The sequence below is a fragment of the Anabas testudineus genome, chromosome 2 (genome assembly GCF_900324465.2).
Source record: "Anabas testudineus chromosome 2, fAnaTes1.2, whole genome shotgun sequence".
Lineage (NCBI taxonomy): Eukaryota > Metazoa > Chordata > Actinopteri > Anabantiformes > Anabantidae > Anabas > Anabas testudineus.
Genome location: NC_046611.1, coordinates 32,503,688 through 32,522,676, shown reverse-complemented (window position 1 = coordinate 32,522,676; position 18,989 = coordinate 32,503,688). Strand labels below are relative to the sequence as shown.

General features: G+C 39.2%; 1 protein-coding gene across 2 annotated transcripts in view; it reads right to left on the bottom strand.

Moving 5' to 3' along the window:
• The window catches only part of mpp7a (membrane protein, palmitoylated 7a (MAGUK p55 subfamily member 7)), a 117,631-nt gene that overhangs the window by 19,531 nt on the left and 79,111 nt on the right, over positions 1-18,989 (bottom strand). For both annotated transcript variants that reach the window (XM_026364451.1, XM_026364452.1), the window contains exons 11-13: positions 18,555-18,619; positions 6,155-6,325; positions 488-568 (exon numbers count right to left, since the gene is read on the bottom strand). In XM_026364451.1, coding sequence (XP_026220236.1) covers positions 488-568; positions 6,155-6,325; positions 18,555-18,619 — 317 coding nt within the window. The remainder of the gene's footprint in view (positions 1-487; positions 569-6,154; positions 6,326-18,554; positions 18,620-18,989) is intronic.

Below are 18,989 nucleotides of genomic sequence, written 5' to 3'. Positions count from 1 at the left end.
TGTACTGAAATAATTTGATTTGACAGTCAAGTACTGATTACATGCAGTCTACTTAATAATATCACAGTAGATAGTTAGACATTATTATCTTCTGGACCTTTGCTTCCAAGAAATTTGTGTAACCGTACCTCTTTAAATTTCATTTGATAACCTCTGTATATTATAGATACAGTGAACTCACAGCAAGGATTGTTTGTTTTCAACTGTAGTAATAGGTAAGCTCACCTGCAAAAAATGTAGTAAAGTTTATTATATGTCAGCTTTATTCAATTTTATTTTTTCTGCAATTAAAAGGGTTCCCACAGTCCAGCATGTTTACTTTTAAACTAATGTAAGTGCAGCATGTGGACAAAGTCAAACCTCTTCATTCCATTTAAAATATATTTGGCAACAAAAAAGAAGATACACAGAAAGCATGATGAAGACTGAAAAATAAATTAAATAAATGTGAAGATGGACTGTACCACAAAGAGAGAAGGTAACTTACGTGGGATGGTCACACTGAAGTGCTGAGGGTCAGAAATTAACAGTTTCTTCTTAAGCTCATGCAAGCCAACACCTGTGGGTCCTACATAAACAAAGAAGTACACCATGAAAATCACAAAACGCTACAGAATCTATCACCACCTCTCTCCAAAGAGAAATATCTGCTAAGTTGAACATATTAATTCAAGTGTCTTCACTTAAACTATGTAGATAGCCATTCTCAAGTTACAGTATGCAACAAACACACAGCTGAAAAGGCAGAACTGAGACTATACTGAATTTATACTGTATTGATTTTTAAGACACAACTGTGGATCAATTGGTAGGGCAGTTGTCTATGAATCCCTAGGTGTACGTCATCTCTAATGAAAATATGTTCATGACAGTACTACAATTTTGTAGACATTATTGGAATGTTGACAAGTGATGCATCTTTAGCTCCAAAACCTAAACTTAGCTCCATTACCTGGCTACTTTAATTTCACAACTGTTTAATTGTTTTGGTCAGTTAATTAATGGTGAAACTACTTGTTGCAGTCCTAGTCCAAAACATGAGTTTATGACCAAATGCATGTTTAAATCTACATTCATGTATTGATCACAATAGACACAACTGGTGTCATAGCACAAAACTCTTCATTTTTCTGTTGGGAGTTTTGGGGTGATCAGGGTGACCTCAGATCATGGCCTACACTTGACCACTGAGAGCCACAAGCGAGGCTACTTTATGGAGACAGTAAAGTTCAGTCACACTGAAGAAATTTAAATTGTTGACTATGTCAAAATATTTTGAACAAATAACTAAAACATACACAGATCCTAATTTAATAGAAATACAAAAGTTGTAGATGCTCATGGGGATTCGTTTGCACTGGTTTTAGTTTGGTGAAAGTCACTGAATCTGTTCTCTCTGTTTCTCTAGCGTTTTTTTCTCTGCCTCATTTTGTACTCACTCTGAAAGCTGTTCTCCAGTGTTTTGTTTTGTAATACCAGGGTGCTACATCATCCTAATTTAAACTGACTGCCATCAATGTCTTCAATGAACTGGACAAGAAATCTGTTTTGGAATTACAAGTGCCTGGCTTAGTGTTTTACCACGGCTCTGTAGTGTGTGGACAGTTGGATACAGCGCTTGATCTGGGCTTGACATTCTTTTCATGCCTGACGTTCTGGGCATGCACTACAATCAAACCCTTATGGAAATTCATTTCTCCAGGCAAATGTGTTTAACAGGTTGCTCCTCTGAAACAAATGGACAATGAGTTCACTCAGTGATGTGGATTAGGTGGAAAGTGGGAGTAACAGAAGAAAAAAAAATAGCTCTGAAGTTTTAAGAGTGAAGGTGCTCCTGTTTTCTATTGTGCCATCGGCACTATTTCTCTACATTTGGTCTGGTGTAAAGCACAAAGATTTTGGATTGAATCATAACCTGATATACAGGTGTGGACAACAAGGTTTTTTTTTTAGATAAATCTCTAAACACAGGCAGCCTTTACATAGACAAATTCACACCCTATGCTTTCCCTCTTCTACACGCACTAACATATGGTTTTAAGACCTAATGTGCAGCTGCTGTTAAGTGATAAAAGCTTTTTCTTCAATACACTTGGAAAAAATGATCTGATCCCCTTTGGACTGATGGTATTCAGAGGAATTGGGAGGAATGCAGAAGGGTTGTTTGAACGCAGTGCTGTAGACCAATGTTGTTATACACATATGTGGAGGTGGCAATAGAGGCACTATCACAAATGTACAGATGGTCCACTACATGTGGTCCCAGAAGTCCACAAACTGACAGATATCAGGGGCCATCAGGGACCGAGTGATTTATGCTACCCTTGGAATGACTAACATTCCAATTTCTGCATGCTCATAAAACCATTTTCACCTTGTATATTGCTCACTTGCTTGCTGCTTATGACATCAATGATAAGTTGCAGCCAGCCTGGTCGGGGTGGCTGTGGCTCAATAGGTAGAGCAGTTGTCCCCAAGTTGCCCCGGTGAGTCAGGTCAGCTGCATAGCAGCTCTGCCATTAGTGTGTGCACGAATGGGCAAACGAGATGCAGTGTAAAGCGCTTTGAGTACAAGTTAGGTAGAAAAGCGCTATATACAGTTATGTTCAAAATAATAGCAGTACAATGTGACTAACCAGAATAACCCAGGTTTTTAGTGTATTTTTATTGCTATAGTACAGTACACTAGTGCAGTAGATTCTCAGAAAACAAACAAGACCCAGCATTCATGATATGCACGCTCTTAAGGCTGTGAAATTTGGCAATCAGTTGAAAGGGACGGTGGGGGGGTGTTCAAAAGAATAGCAGTGTCTGCCGTTGGTTGTACAAACTCAAAACTATTTTGTACAAATGCTTTTGTTTCTAGGATTTAACAATCCTGTGAATCACTAAACTAATATTTAGTTGTATGACCACAGTTTTTTTTAATTGCTTCACATCTGTGTGGCATGGAGTCAACCACCTTGTGGCACCTTTCAGCTGTTATTCCACTCCATGATTCTTTAACAACATTTCACAATTCATTTACATTTCTTGGTTTTGCTTCAGAAACAGCCTTTTCAATATCCCCCCACAAGTTCTCGATTGGATTAAGGTTTGGGGATTGGGCTGGTCACTCCCTAACATTAATTTTGTTGGTTTGGAACCAAGACTTAGCTCGTTTACTAGTGTGTTTGGGGTCATTGTGTTGTTGAAACAACAATTTCAAGTGCATGTCCTCTTCAGCATAAGGCAACATGACCTCTTCAAGTATTTTGACATATGCAAACTGATCCATGATCCCTGGTATGCGATAAATAGGCCCAACACCATAGTAGGAGAAACATGCCCATATCATAATGCTTGCACCACCATGCTTCACTGTCTTCACTGTGTATTGTGGCTTGAATCCAGGGTTTGGGGGTCATCTCACAAACTGTCTGTGGCCATTTCACCCAAAAAAAACAATTTTACTCTCATCAGTCCACAAAATGTTCCTCCCATTTCTTTTTAGGCCAGTTGATGTGTTCTTTGGCAAATTGGAACCTCTTCTGCACATGCCTTTTTTTTAACAGAGGGACTTTGTGGGGGATTCTTGAAAATAGATTAGTGTCACACAGACGTCTTCTAACTGTCACAGTACTTACAGGTAACTCCAGACTGTCTTTGATCATCCTGGAGCTGATCATTGGCTGAGCCTTTGCCATTCTGGTTATTCTTCAATCCATTTTGATGGTTGTCTTCCTTTTTCTTCCACATCTCTCTGGTTTTGCGCTCCATTTTAAGGCATTGGAGATAATTTTAGCTGAACAGCCTATAATTTTTTTTTAAATACATTTTTACCTCTTTATAGGTTTTCCCCTCTCCAATAAACTTTTTAATCAAAGTACACTGTTCTTCTGAACAGTGTCTTGAACGACCCATTTTCCAGGCTTTTAAATGCACGTTCAACAAGTGCTGGCTTCATCCTTAAATAGGGGCCACCTGATTCACACCTGTTTTTTACAAAATTGATGACCTAACTGATTGACTACCACACTGCTATTTTTTTGAACACCCCCCACCCTCCCTTTCAACTAATTGCCCAATTAAGAGCATGCATGTCATGAATGCTGGGTCTACTGCCCCTAATGGTAACTTGTTTGCCATGTAGCAATAAAAAATATACTAAAAACCTGGATTATTCTGGTTAGTCACATTGTACTGCTATTATTCTGAACATAACTATAAGTGCAGACAATTTACCTCTTTGAGCATTGTTTGTTTTTAACAATGCCCCAATACAACAGCAACATGTGCATAAATCACAAATAAATCAAACCACAAACCACAAAAAAGCCTAACTCACCAAACCTTTCTAGACCACGCTGCAGGTTTTACAATGTGTTCATGTGTTTTCTCTTCCTCCATCTGTCTTTCCTACGGGCCCCTTTCGTGGTACTTCTGGGCTTGGCATTGTTGTACCCGTAAGTGTCAGACTTCATTACCACATTCATTACAGAAGCTGTCTTTAACATTACAGACCTACAGTTTGTGCAGAAAGGCCAAGTCTTATTAAAAGGCTACACAAAGCACAAGCTATGCTGGTAACACAATAAAAGGATGGTAGTAATACTAAACCACAAATCATTTGCAAAGCACTAGTACTACATATTAAATAGGAAAAAACTGATTTCCTATTTTATATATTGGTTACCATGTAAACCATCATACATGCATTATTGTATGATGTTGCAAAAAATGTATAAAAAAATAAATAAGTAAAAAACATTTGTCAGGTTACATGGAAATGTGGAACCAGCTTTAGGCATTCCCAAAAAAGATACAGGGAAATGGTGAGTATGGCATTCAGCCATTTACTATTTCCATTTACACATTTCTTTATTCATTTCAAGATTTCTTTAGTTTTCTTTTTATGAGGATGCATATGTGGCACATAAAGTGTCTCACCCCTAAGTAATAAAGAAAAAGCAAGAGAAGTTACAGGAAAAAAAAAAGCTGTACAGAAAAGATTTTTAAAAAGACAAATCAAGAGACTCTGGGGAGGGGAAGAAGGTAAGGGGGAGACAGGGAAACATAAAGCAGGGCTTTCCTTGGCACTCTGCTTTGTTTCATGTAAAACTGTCTAAAGGTTGTCCTCTAAATTGTGGAAGTTAATTGAAAATATTTACATTAGCATGACAGGCACAGCTTCAGAAATGCCGGTGAGAAACTATGACATGCTGTAATGAAAATGGGCCTGTTAATTAGCAACATGTCTGATGAAGTCCATGCTCTGTGTGCTGTGTTTTAAGTGAAACAAGACCTAGCTAATCAGGCAGGGAGCACCACTCTATAAAGAACTTGCACAAGAAAACAAGAGTAAGACATTGTTACAGTGGAATTTACTTGTTGATAAAATTCACAAATGTTTAAATACGGCAACTAGTTTTTGAGCTCCTCTTGCATTGGTGCATCTGAACGGAAATAGATTGGAGGGAATTACACTTAAAAACTAGGGAATGTTTTGTTCCATCTCTGTCTGAGACATTGTTGTCATTTTTTATTAAGAGTAGCAAACCTAAAAAGGAAAATTCTAAAAGTCACTTATGGCACCATTGGTCCTGAGAAAGATTTAAGTTTTTACTGTTGCACCTGGCTTAGCATATTGTTCCACCATTTCCTGGCAATGCTCGTCCTCTAACAATAAAAACAGAATGAAGAACCACTAAATTCATTTCAAGACTTTGGCATGATGTAAAGCTCTTTGGAGCGATCTGTAATACCTGCTCCTCCAGCCAAGTGTTAACAATTCCATCATCTTGAAAAATTAAAACGACATTGAGAGTGAGGTGCTGTAGATGGAACTACTAAATGTGACTGATTAATATGCAGTCTGCCTCGATGATTCCAGTGAGTGCTAAAAGTCTACATTAAAAGACCCAGTATGACTGCAGGAGAGCATTGAAGAAGGGGCTGTAGGAGGCCAAGGCCAAGCCACCTGTAGCTTCTGGAGCTGCAAAACTCACAGAGTGACAGAGTCGTTTTGGTGATGTGTGACTATGAAAAAAATCTGTATTAAAATCTATAGTCTTTTCTGTGCCAGATTTCAAAGTAAGAGTGCCCCCCCTGCCCAAACTGAAAAACAAAGTATGAAGTAAGGAATGATATTTTTTGATTCATGCTCTCGACTCACCTATTAGAACCACCAGCCTGTGTTTAGCTCCACTCTGCCTGCAGTATGTGGTGACCTCCTCATATGTGGGCACATCAGCCATGTCATACATTTCACTTTTCTTACACTCGTACATGGATTTATTGGTCTTTCTGTCCCTCCTGCTGAGACGGAAGCTTCTTCTGAACCCAGCTGGAAGTCCAGATGAAAAGACATAGGAGACAGAAAGAAACACATTAATTTACAAAGCAGAAAAAAGTATGGGTGTAAATTCCAACAAGGTTGTATGTACATATAAGTCTGCAGCTGTGCATTTCGATTTATAGCTGTTTGAGGGTAATGGAAAATACCTCCTCAGAGCTCGTTTTTTTGATATAGCTATCTTTGCTGTAGATAAATACCTTTTAACCCACTGTCAGTTTTCCTTAATACCATCCAGTTTATCTAAATTAGTCTTAATTTACACAGTAAATTACTTTTCAATCAAAGTATGAGTGTCACATCCCCATTTGTCTAAATTTGTTTCGCAATTTTTTTTTAACTGTGTAGCACAGAATAACTTAGATGTTCTTTTCATATAACTAACTGCTACAGCATGTGAAATTGCTGCAACTTGGTTAATAAATGTTCACATAACTGTCAGTTTATGATGTGCTTCAAGGTTTCCTTGGACAAGACACCAACACCCTGTAATTATGATATATACTCTCTGGCAGCCCAACAACAAATTCCCCAAGGGAATCAGTAATTTCATTTTTATGTTGTTGTCTAGGCCGTATTTATTTTTATCATTTTCTGTCATTATTTCAGTGTTTAATGAGTAATAAATGAACTAAAAATTAAAATGTCAGAATCAAATTAAGGCAGCATAGAATTTATGGATTGAGAGGAGAAACAGAAGTTGAAATGCCTCCTGATGCCACCTTATAATATTTTCCACAACTCGTTGGAAATGGCACAATAGTCTCGTAATAAAAAACTGAGCTCTGCTAAGTTACAAAGAAACACACTGTATGTCACAGGAGCAGAATAATGATGTATTACATGTGCATGTGTATAGTTAGGTCCAGAAGTATTCTGACAATGACAGAGGTTTTATGATTTTGCCTTTATACACACCTGAATAGATTTGAAATAACATCATGTATCACATCTTGACTGTGTAGACGTTGAACTTTCACAAAAATACAGTGCCTATAAAAAGTATTCACCCCCTTGGATGTTTCATCCTTTTATTGACATTATTAATCCATCATGGTCAATAAAAGTTCAGAAAGATACCTCATTAATGTCAAAGTGAAAACAGGTATAAACCAAAGTATAGTCAATTAAATAAAATATGTAAGGTGAAATCAGTGTTTGCATTAATATTCACCACCTTTACAATGACTGACCTAATATAACGGAGGTCCAGATATTTCGTGCTCCCACAATTAGTGAAATGGGGATCACCTGAGTACAGTGAATGTGTCTCAAGTGATTGCAGTATAAAGACACTTGACCGTGTAACCAGTGTCTGCAAGGTGCAGTCACTGGATAATCAGTATTCCTGGCCACCATTACACCATGAAGACAAAAAGAACACTCCCAGCAACTCAGAGAACAGGTCATTGAAAAGCATAAGTGATGGGATGGATGCAAAACAAATCTCTCCAAGGCACTGAAAATCCCTCATAGTTGAGTAAAATCCACCATCAAGAAATTATAGGAATATGGTACATGTGTAAATCTGCCTAGAACAAGCCTTCCACACAAACTGAGTGACCATGCAAGAAGGAGACTAGTGAGAGTGGCCACTAATACACTGATGACTACTCTGAGGGAGTTACAAGCTTCAGCAACTGAGATAGTAGTGACTGTACATACAACAACTGTTGCCTGGGTTCTTCACCAGTCACAGCTTTATAGGAATGTGGCAAGGAGAAAGCCACTGCTGAAAAAAAACTGTATGTTAAATCATGACTTGAGTTTGCCAATAGGCTTGTGAAAGACTCCATGGTCAAGTAGAAGAGGGTTCTTTGGTCTGATGAGACCAAAATGGTGCTTTTTAGTCATCAGACAAGAAGCTATATTTGGCTCACACTAAACACAGCACACTAAACACTCAAGGCTTGTTAAGGTAGAGGGTAGAATGAATGCGGCAAACTGTAGGACAATCTTATTCAGTCGGCAGGAAAACTATGACTTGGGAGAAGATTAGCTTTTTCGTCAAAACATCGTCATAAATGTATGCATGTAATTCCAATGTGGTATCTTACTGACACGTAGAAAAGTCAGTGCAGATAAATTGCAGAAAGGCCTCAGCTGTTTTGAATTTAAACTGCCCTTTGACAGATCCTGTGAATTGCTAAAACTCTTAAGTACAACAAAGGTAGACCACAGACAAATATGCAGTGTTAAAAATAATATAATGTTCATAAAAAACAGCTTCAAAAAGACTTAAGTCAACTATTTGTCTACTGAAAAAGGAGAAGCCTGAGGACAATACAACATCAGGTCTTCCAGACACAAAAAGAAAAAGGTTCAACCACTGGTTGCGATGTCCCAGTGTTCTAACTACTGTATACGAGACCACACTGAAGGTGACATCCTGATTGTCCTGACAGTGGCCCTCTGTCCTCAGGAGTAATGGAGACAACAGGTAAGGAATTAACAAGTAAAGGCAGCTGGAAATGATGTTAGTAAAACTCTCTCAGCATGATGCTGCATCTTGTAAGTTCCATTTGTGTGTACCAACTGTAAGAAGCATTACCAGTTCTTTCTGCTTCATTAGGCATGTCTAATACTGGATTGATAGATAGGAAGTGGTGAGGAAGGCTTATGGTAGGGAGGGGCAGGACACTTTCCACACTGTCAGTCGGCTCTGGCTGTATTCAAATTGGCTACAGTTTGTGTAAACCTTATTCTATACACAATAAAGTGCAAGACCACAGTGAAAAACTGAAAATAAATATCTGCCTGACCATGCTGGAAGCACAGGTAAATGAGCATCGTAGAGATTAACCACGTAATAAGAGAAAAAAAACAAAGTACCAAACAAAAGGAGATATCCTTCAAAAGTGAGACCAGGCACAAAAACTAAGAAAAAAAAAACTATCTGAATGTGAGTACTGGATGGGGTAGGGTTTATAAAGGAAGAGGAAGGCAATGAGAGACAGATGAGAGTAATCAAGGTGATTGCGAAAAGCTGAAAACTGTAGACAAGGTGAAGAACCAGAATTGTGCCAAAATAAAAGCATAACTATGATCAATATGATTAGACATCATGTCTCAGAGGTTTTTAAAACCAATCAAAATAACCTCTGTCTTTAGAGGACAGAGGTTATTTTTTCCAGGCCTTTATGTCTTTTCAGCATGTTTGAAGTTTGACTAATTGATTTGTTTCTTGAGTAGTGATTGGACTACAGCAACCATAAAACCTTGTGGTACTTAGCCTGTTAGTAAATATAAATTACTCAGATCTAATATGGACATGCTAATTTAAGGTAAAACATCTTACATTTACATTTACATTTAGTCATTTAACAGACGCTTTTATCCAAAGCGACTTACAAGTGAGGAACAAGGTAAGCAAACAAAATTTAAGTCAAGAAGAAACAACATCAAAGCAGAGTGCTATCAAAGAAGTGTTTCTGTTTCAAGAGATGTGAGAACGAAAGGGTAGAAACACAGTGTACTGTATAGTGTGTCTCAATTTTTTGCTGGATAACTACAACTTAAAGCGATTGTGAGAAGCTCATAGATATGTGATGTGGAGTTTCTTCTTGAAAACAAACCATTTTTCTTTCTTCAATTCTTTGTATGGTAATAAAATACTTAAAGGGAAACTTTGAAGTTGGAAAACTTTGTTAAAAAAAAAAAAAAAGCATACAGCTTTTCCTCTTGTCATGTTGGCCTTTGTTGTCTAGACTGCATCTGAGCACAGGAATGTAGAAGTAGTACCCAAGAATTGTTTTTGGCAATGGACCTTACACATGTTGCATCACTGAGAAAGGCAAAACAAACGTAGGACAACTGCACATTCCCTCCCACCACCTCATAATTTTCCCTCAGTTGCAATGTAAAAGCATCAGTAATTCTAGGATTTTAAACCGTTTGGGGCAGGCAGACTTCAAATCATACAACCACATTCAACAGACAGAGAAGCAAAGCAACACATATTCTCATAGAGAAGATATTATTATAACTCACATTTTTCTTTATTCTCCATTTCCAGTCCAGAGTTCATTCTCACTCTGGACTGTTACAAGTCCAAAAATGTTGCTAACGCCATAAAATGCTGGATATTGTTTGGGTTCAAAGTAGCAAGGGAGAGTCTGAGGTCACTGGCCTCATACAGGAGGCAGGGTGACAGGAAGGGCAGGCCTGAAGGGAAAATAAAGGAGTGGAAAATGAACTGGTGTTTGGCATAGGTCTTGGGAAGTAATCCTGAGGTTGGCAAAAAAGCTGCCACTCAGAGTTTATACATTTGTGTGTTCACTGAATATTCTGTGAAACCTGAAGTTTAAATAGTGTAACGCATAAGAAAAGGTTTCTAAGTTAGAAACCAACAAGGAAAAAAACTCAAGAGCACAAGCAGCATATCCCCATGAAAATGGAAAAGAACCTTATTATGCAACACATTTTGGGGGAAAAATCCCTGCAGTGCCCACTCAATATTTGCATACAATCAGTTGACCACTGAGCCCAGATATAACACTCGAGAGCTTAAGTGTAACACTTTAACACAGTTGTAGTGTAAGTCCTTTTTACCCCTTTCCCCTAGTCCTTTTATATTTATCTCTTGTTTTTTGAGTCTTACCGTCCCTTTATCAACTGTCGTCTGTATCTCTCCTCTCTGATGTCTGTATCTCTCCTCTCTGTCGTCTGTATCTCTCTTCTCTGTCGTCTGTATCTCTCCCTCTCTGTCGTCTGTCCCCCCCCCCCCCCCCCCGCCCTTTCTCCTCTTTCGTCTCTCTGTTATCACTGTCTTTCTTTATTAATTCTTTCCAACCTTGAACTTTCTCTCATCTACTGTTGAGTCGCTAAATTTACCCCCTGTGATCCACAGAATCGATTGGCTAAGTAAAGTCACGTGGGATCGCTTAACTCGCATTCAATTAGACAATGCATTCACGCGTCCACTAAATAAATACTGTAAAGATCGAAATAGCCGTGACGGTTAAATTTCCCGCTAGATTTTGAATCAAAACGTTGGGTTTGGTCTGTAGCTCCCGGTCCATATGGGACAGCTTCTGGGTCCGGATCTGGACTGCGGTCCGCCTGTTAGTGACCCCTGATTTATACAGTCTTTTTATTATACTGTAATCTGTGCTTTATTTAAAAAGATTATATTATATTATGTTGTCACAGGTGACATCTCGTTCAATATATACACTGCTCGAAAAAATTAAAGGAATACTTGGGAGAAAGAAATCTTGCTGGATATGTATACTATATGGACTGCATGTGTTAGGAATGAAAGGATGCCACATCATTTGATGAAATGGCATTGGATGGACCCAGACATAATGTCCCAGAGGTGTTCTATTGGATTTAGGCCAGGCGAGCGTGGGGGTCAGTAACTGGTATTAATTCCTTTATCCTCGAAGAACTGCCAACAGACTCTCACTCAAGACCCACTGGACAACTGTAGGGTCTGACAGTGGGTTCAAAGATTTCATCGCGATACCTGATGACACTCAGGGTGTTGTTGTCTAGCCTGGAGATGTCTGTGAGTCCTTTCATTGATATGCCTTCCCAGACCATCACTGACCCACCACCGAACCGGTCATGCAGCACAAGCAGCATAACATTCTCCACGGCTTCTCCAAACCTTTCATGTCTGTCACGTGTTCAGGGTGAACCTGCTCTCATCTGTGAAACGTATAGGGGCCCAGTGGTAGACATGCCAATTCTAGTGTTAGTGTCTAGTGTTGTATAGCAAATGCTAATTGAGCTCCACAGTGCCGGGCAGAGGACATCTGGCTCTCAGGCCACCCTGATGAAGTCTGTTTCTGATTGTTTGGTTAGAGACATTTGCATCAGTGGCCGGCCAGAGGTCATTTTGCAGGGCTTTGACAGTGCTCACAAACATATTTACTTATTTTCTCTTAAACATTTTACCATTTTTGCATTCTTTAGCAGAGACTCCTTCCTCAAACCACTGAAAAATGTTCTCAGTAATCTTGTCCTTTCATCCAATAAATGAGCAGACCTGATACATTTTTCGGTTTCTGGAAAATAATCCGCTAGTTAGAGCGCTAGCCAGATTTGCGAAAAGTTTCAACCAAAAAGTTATTATTCTCTTGTGGTGTGTAACTCTGTGAAGCTGTCCCTGAAGACGACAAACCCTCAGAACCATTTCAGGTCGTCTCAGCACTCTGCCCAGCGCTGGGCGTTTCAGCCCCAGCCACAGCCTCTCACTGCTGGTGAGGACAGGTGAGGTGCTTGTGGCCTAGATCTCTATACAAAAAGCATTTCATAGTGCCAGAGCTAGCATACACCATGTAATATGAGTACTTTAAACAAAACCTCCAGTAACTGTGTTGGAGAGTCCAGGTACATAAAAACCTGCCTCCTCAGGGACTGGACATGCCGAAATTTTTCATTTTTACATCCCAATCCAGCAGTTTAGAAGCTGCGAGAGAGAGAGAGAGTGAGAAAAAAAATGGACAGACAGGATTTTTCTCTGAGCCAGCTAAAATGGACTTGTCTCCCTGGGCACAATATCTTATCCAATGTCAAGAAAATGACAGGGATAATAAAAACATTATGGGGAACACTGTCTGTACAAGTAAGGGTATTGGAAGCAGCTATCTGGAAAGGTCTGCCGAACCTAAGTAGGCCCGTATAATTGTCAATAAGTCCGACCAGGACCACATCAATAAGGCTGGCTCTTAGCCGGACTTCCAGAACAAAGCATGGAAAACAAATTATACTTCTAGCCCAAATCCAACCAGAGCCCTATTCAAGGATGTTTTCAGACCCACAGCAGAGGCAAACATTCTGCAAATCTGTGAAAGGATCTGCTAGCAAACTCATTCTGTCAGCAAGAGAGCAGAAATAGCACACCACAAGTTAGTGTACCACTACAGAACTGTTTTTACATGGGAGTCCATGCACAAAAAAAAAAGTAGGATGTAGAAACTCAACCCCTGTCTTTGCCCTTCAAGTGGGGGTTCGCTGTATGAGTCGTGGAATCTTCAGGGTCCTGCGCAGTATCTTAGTTGAAGTCTATGTTGAAGCCAATCTGTGAGTTTGAGGGTCACTGCCTCAAGTGTTCCAATTACCATGGGGACCACTTATGCCTTCAACTTCCACTTTTCTAGCTCAAAAAAAAAAAGGAAAAACTTTTTTTTTTGCACTTATACCTCATGAACTGAAACAGCTCTTTCTCAAGCACTTTACTTGGAGGTTTTTGTCTTCCTGGCTTCTACGCTTGCTTTGTACCTCAATTGTAAGTTGCATTGGATAAAACCATCTGCCAAATGACTAAATGTAAAATGTAATGTAAACTATTGAATGCAGGACACATACACTGCCTTTCCAAAAAAAAGTCATACACTCTAATATTTTGTTGGACTGCTTTTAGCTTTGATTACTGCAAGATTTCTGCAATTTCTTCTATTTTCTTCTATCAGGCAAAGGGGGTTAGGCTAACTTTTTAAAATCTATAGTTGTTAACCAAACATGGCACACCACAGCTCTTCTGTTGATACCTGGCTCTTCCCCAGCTGGTATGTCAGACAAACAGGCATGCTGTATGAAAACCCAGAGGGTCACTAGGATGTTCAGAGAGAGCAGACGGTGAAGCTGGGGAAGAGCCAGGTATCAACAGAAGAGCTGTGGTGTGCCATGTTTGGTTAACAACTATAGATTTTAAAAAGTTAGCCTAACCCCCTTTGCCTGATTAGTTATTGGATTAAACAGATCAACTGTTTAAACATTTGTTTTATAACCAAAGTATAAATCCACAGAAACAGCAAAGGTTTGTAAAGTGATTATTTTTATCTTGCAAATGTTAGGTGTAAATTGACATTTTACACCTGCTCACTTTACAAAAAAGGGGATACAAATCCCATAACTCATAAGAGGAACTGGGCTATTAAATTGAAATAGTAAACGAACAGCCTGGTGATTTTAAAACATTTTAAAAGGTTATTTTCGGCCATTCTGCACCATGCCAGTATAGGGTTGAACATAACCAGTAAATGACAACATCCATAATTCAACTACAAGTTTAAATAAAGGAAAAAGAGCTTAATGCTAGGTTTAGAGGTGGTCAGTGTAGCTCCATTGGTTATTTTGGAGCTACATATTGTAAGTGTCATGTTACATTAAGGCTCACTGCCATGTTAAGGAAAAATGGACATGTCTGTCTCAGAGTGGTACTCTACAATAAAAAGTATGGCCAATAAGAACTAGGTTTTGTTTAGTAGATCTAACCCCTCTGCCTGATTAGTAATTGGATTAAACAGAGGTGCTGATGGTACTTTAAATTATTGTTTTATAACCAAGGTATAAATCCACAGAAGCAGAAAAAGCAGAAGTCCAGAAAATGATTATTTATATCTTGCAAATGTTAGGTGTAAATGGACATGGATAAGCATTGCTCACCACAGCTTGTCGCCAAGATCAATATTGTACAAGCCAATAGAGTTCCCGGGCTGGAAAGAGAGAGAGAGAAAAGGGGACCCCCTTCTCAATCACCACCTCTTGCCTCTGCTCATGAATAGTGGGGTCTCAACAGCATCCTTCAATTAGGCTGTAGTTTATAGCCCCAAAAGCCCAGCTGGGCAGGTCTATACAGGGCCAGAACCCAAACTTTATCTTCCCCCATCTCTCTTGACCCAGCCACAATTCCTCCACAGAACTACATCTGCTAAAAACAGTTTTTCTCTTGATTCTAGTCCTCCATTAATACATAATGCAGAAATGTGGGGACTTTTTTATCTTTTCAGTTTGGATTTTTCTAAACACAATTCAATTTTATTTACTCAATGTGTTGCTCACAATCCAAATAGATTATTCTGAACACCAGAATATACTGCTAAACTTCAAAAGGAAAATAATGTTTAATTGGTTGGAGCCCCAGCAGACTTCATTTTACATCTGCTCACTGTTTAAAAGGGGGGCTATTAAATTGAAATAGTAAATGAACAGTCAGGCTACAACATTTTAAAAGTTATTTTTGGCCTTTCTGCTCCATGTATGCCAGTGTAAGTTTGAACATCACCAGGAAATGACAACATCCCTAATTCAACTGCAGGTCTGAATCTCAGGAAAAATAGCTTAATGCTAAGTTTAGAGCTACATATTGAAAGAGTGATGTTACATTAATGGCTTACTGCCATGATAAGAGAAAATGGACATTTCTGTCTTAGAGTGGTAATCTACATGAAAAATATGACCAATAAGAACTAGGTTTTTGTTCAGTAGGCTTTGCAAGATCAGAACAGACCTATAAAACCACATATATGTCCCCTCTAGGCTTCCGCCTTGACTTCGGTACTGTCAGGAGAAGCTGGTCAGCTGACCTGAGAGACTGGGAAGGAGCATAGGGGATAAGTAGCTCAGCAAGATAAGTGGGGGCAGGATTTAAAAACAAATAAAGGCATTTTAAAATGAACTCTAAAATGCACAGGCAACCAGTGGAGAGATGCCTGGATGGGAGTTATGTGCTCCCTTTTCCGTGCCCCAACCATAAGACGAACAGCTGCATTTTGGACCAGTTGGAGACGTGCAAGGGAAAATTGATTGACTCCAAATTTGATCCAATTTGAAATCACAGTCCATCTTAAAACCTAAGTTTGACACAGTCTGCTTCTCAAGGTCAACCAGGGAGGGTTTACCGAAGCCATTTGGACCGATCAACATCACCTCGTTTTTTTTATTGTTAAACTTTTAAAAACTTAGGGCCATCCACTCCTTAATGTCAGCAATGTGAAAAGGAATTTTATACAGAAGTCATCACTTTTCTTCAGTGGCATATAAATTTGACCATCATCAGCATAACAATGAAAAGAAATACCATGCTTCCTCAGGATGGAAGCCAGAGAAGTAGGTAAAGGGAAAAAAGGAGATGCCCTAAAATTGACCCTTGAGGAACTCCATATAACAGGGGAGCTGAAGATGATTCAGAACCAGCAAGGTTCATGCTTATGGTTCTGTCCACCAAATAGGACCAAAGCGGTACCATGAATGCCTACCAGATGCTGCAGCCGAGATAATAAAATATTAAATAAATAAATAATAAAAGCAGTAGTCAGATCCAGCAAAACAAGGATTATAAAATCACCAGCATCAGTTGCCAGGAGAATGTCATTAAAAACGATTAGCAATGCTGACTCTGTGCTATGCAGGGTTTTAAAACCGGATTGAAAAAAACTCTAAAAGAATTTGCTCAACTAAAAAAGATTTCAACTGCACATAAACAATTTTCTCTAGGATTTTAGAGATAAAGGGCAGCTTGGAGATGGGCCTAAAATTTGCCAACTCAGTATGGTCGAGACCTGGTTTCTTAAGCAGGGGTTGTATCACTGCATGTTCAAATTTGCCGGGACAACACCTGAAGTCAGGCAGTCGTTTATAGTGGAAAAAACCAACTGCCCTATACTGGGGAAAACCACTTTAAGAAAATGAGGAGGGAGAGCATCTCGAGGGGAGCCCGATGGCTTGATGTGGTTAATCACTTCCTCCAAAAGCGGGAGTATTACCAGCTCAAGCGTATGAAACACAGCCAAACAAGGAGCACAATCAGATGGGTCAACAGCAGGAGCTGAGATGGAGGCCCTTGTGGCGACAACCTTCTCAGTAAAAAAGTGCAGGAAATTATTGCACATTTCAGCAGAGGATTCCAGGCAGCACAATCTTGTTGAGGGGCTTAAAACAAAGTCAATTGTCTTAAATAACACACGTGGATTTTGGCTATTTGATGCAATAATGTTTGAAAGGTATTCTTTTTTTAGCATCTTTAACAGTATTTTGATACTGACACCAGCAACCCTTTAGAATTTGAAAGGAGACCTGCAGACCATCCTTCTTCCACCTGCGCTCAGCTTTTCGACACTTTTGCCAAGCTTCACAAGTCCTGCTGCTGAGCAAAGGCTCAGATTTAGCTTTAGGCAACACAGTTTTTAATGGGGCCACAGTGTCCAGTAGGGCACAACAGGAGGAGTGAAACCAGGAGCTGAGTTCCTCTGTTGTAACATCAACAGTCAAGCAAGAGGGAGAACAAACTGACCAGCAGTGGAAGAATTAAAAATCCGACACAGGCAAGCAGGAGCAGGCGATTTAACTGCTGCACAGGAAAAGTCAGCATCAAATAAAATGGACAGGTGATCAGAGAACACATTAATGCAGGTCTTTAAGTTTGACAGAGACAAGCCATGAGAGAGAACAAGATCTAATGTATGCCCCTGCTTGTGTGTGGGACCAGCCACTCATTGTACCAGATTAAAAGAGTCAATAATGGTTAAAAAGTCTCTCACACACTTATATATTAAAATCACCAACACTGAGGAGACGATCATACATAAAGTCATGTGAGTAAAACAAAAACATAAGTTTGTGTGGGGTGAAATTTAGAATTTTGATTCTTTCTCCTGACCTAGACAACCAGTATACTATTATGCACTTGAAACTACCTCATCTTATAAAAGGAATTTTGAAACTTTAAAGGGAACACATTAAAGTGTTGCAAGTCCCTTCAAAGCAGTAATTCATTCTGCACCAAGCCTGGGGAGAATTCTTGCTAAATGTTGAGAAACAAATGATTTGCTTGCAATCCAGAGCTCAAACAACTACAAATACAAAGCAAACAAGTAAAAACCCTCTGAGAATAATTACATGTTACAAGTTGGAAGTACAAATGTCTGAGACAAACATAATGTTAGATAAGGATGTCATAGTACAACACCACAGAAGCACTATATTGATCAGAATTGGAGGAAATATTTATTCTGAAAGTTGTAGTCCTGCAATATCTAAATGCTCCACTACAAGTAAAAGTGGCCTAGCTCTAGAATTTATGCTTCTGTCAAGCTCAGCCAAAAAAGAAATAACCTTATCTCTAAAATATACCAAAATGATTTAGGTTAATGAGTCTACTGAACTACAGCTATACAATTTGCCCCCGATTTCTTTTGGCACGTTTTCTTCCCTGTAGCTTCAGGGCCAGAGACACCACTGAGAAAGTGGAACATGAAGCAGACAGGAAAAAAAGAAAGAAGGTAAATCCAGACACAAAACTTCTTCTGATGACATGTGTGAAACAGTGTAGCCCTTGGCTTGAGCCCTCAGAAGTTGCCTGAGAGTGAAAGTGAGTCCTGACAATACTTCTCTTAAAGTTAATAAGCTCACCCACCAGTTGCAATATGCTGTAGCGTTTTGTGTTGTGATCTGGTTTGTTCAGGTTTTACAGTAGATAATATGTCCTTACATGATCGCCTGCTAGAGGCCCGCTGGAATGGGATAGTTTCAACAGGTTGTCGCAGTGCAAATCTCCTGAAAGAAAGAAAAGAGAGACAAGGATAGATAGAAGAAAGTTTAGAAATGGAAAGTAATGCATAATAAATACCATAAGTACCAATGAATACACTATTAATAATAAACACTTCCTGCTACACTACAGGGAACCTATATTTCACTATTCACCAGTTTCATTCTGTCAGCTGAACTTGGTGAAAGAAAACAGGGGAAAAGTAAGAAGGTAAAGGAAAAACACACTAGGTGTTCACAAAACTGCACAAATAAATCTGAATGTTTGTGAAATGTTCTAACTCTTCTTTTGCCCTCTTTCCTTTGCCTTTTCCTATGTGCGTGTGTGTTTCTTTTTCTCCTAGGGTGCACTCAGATGGTGCCAAGAAACAGCCCA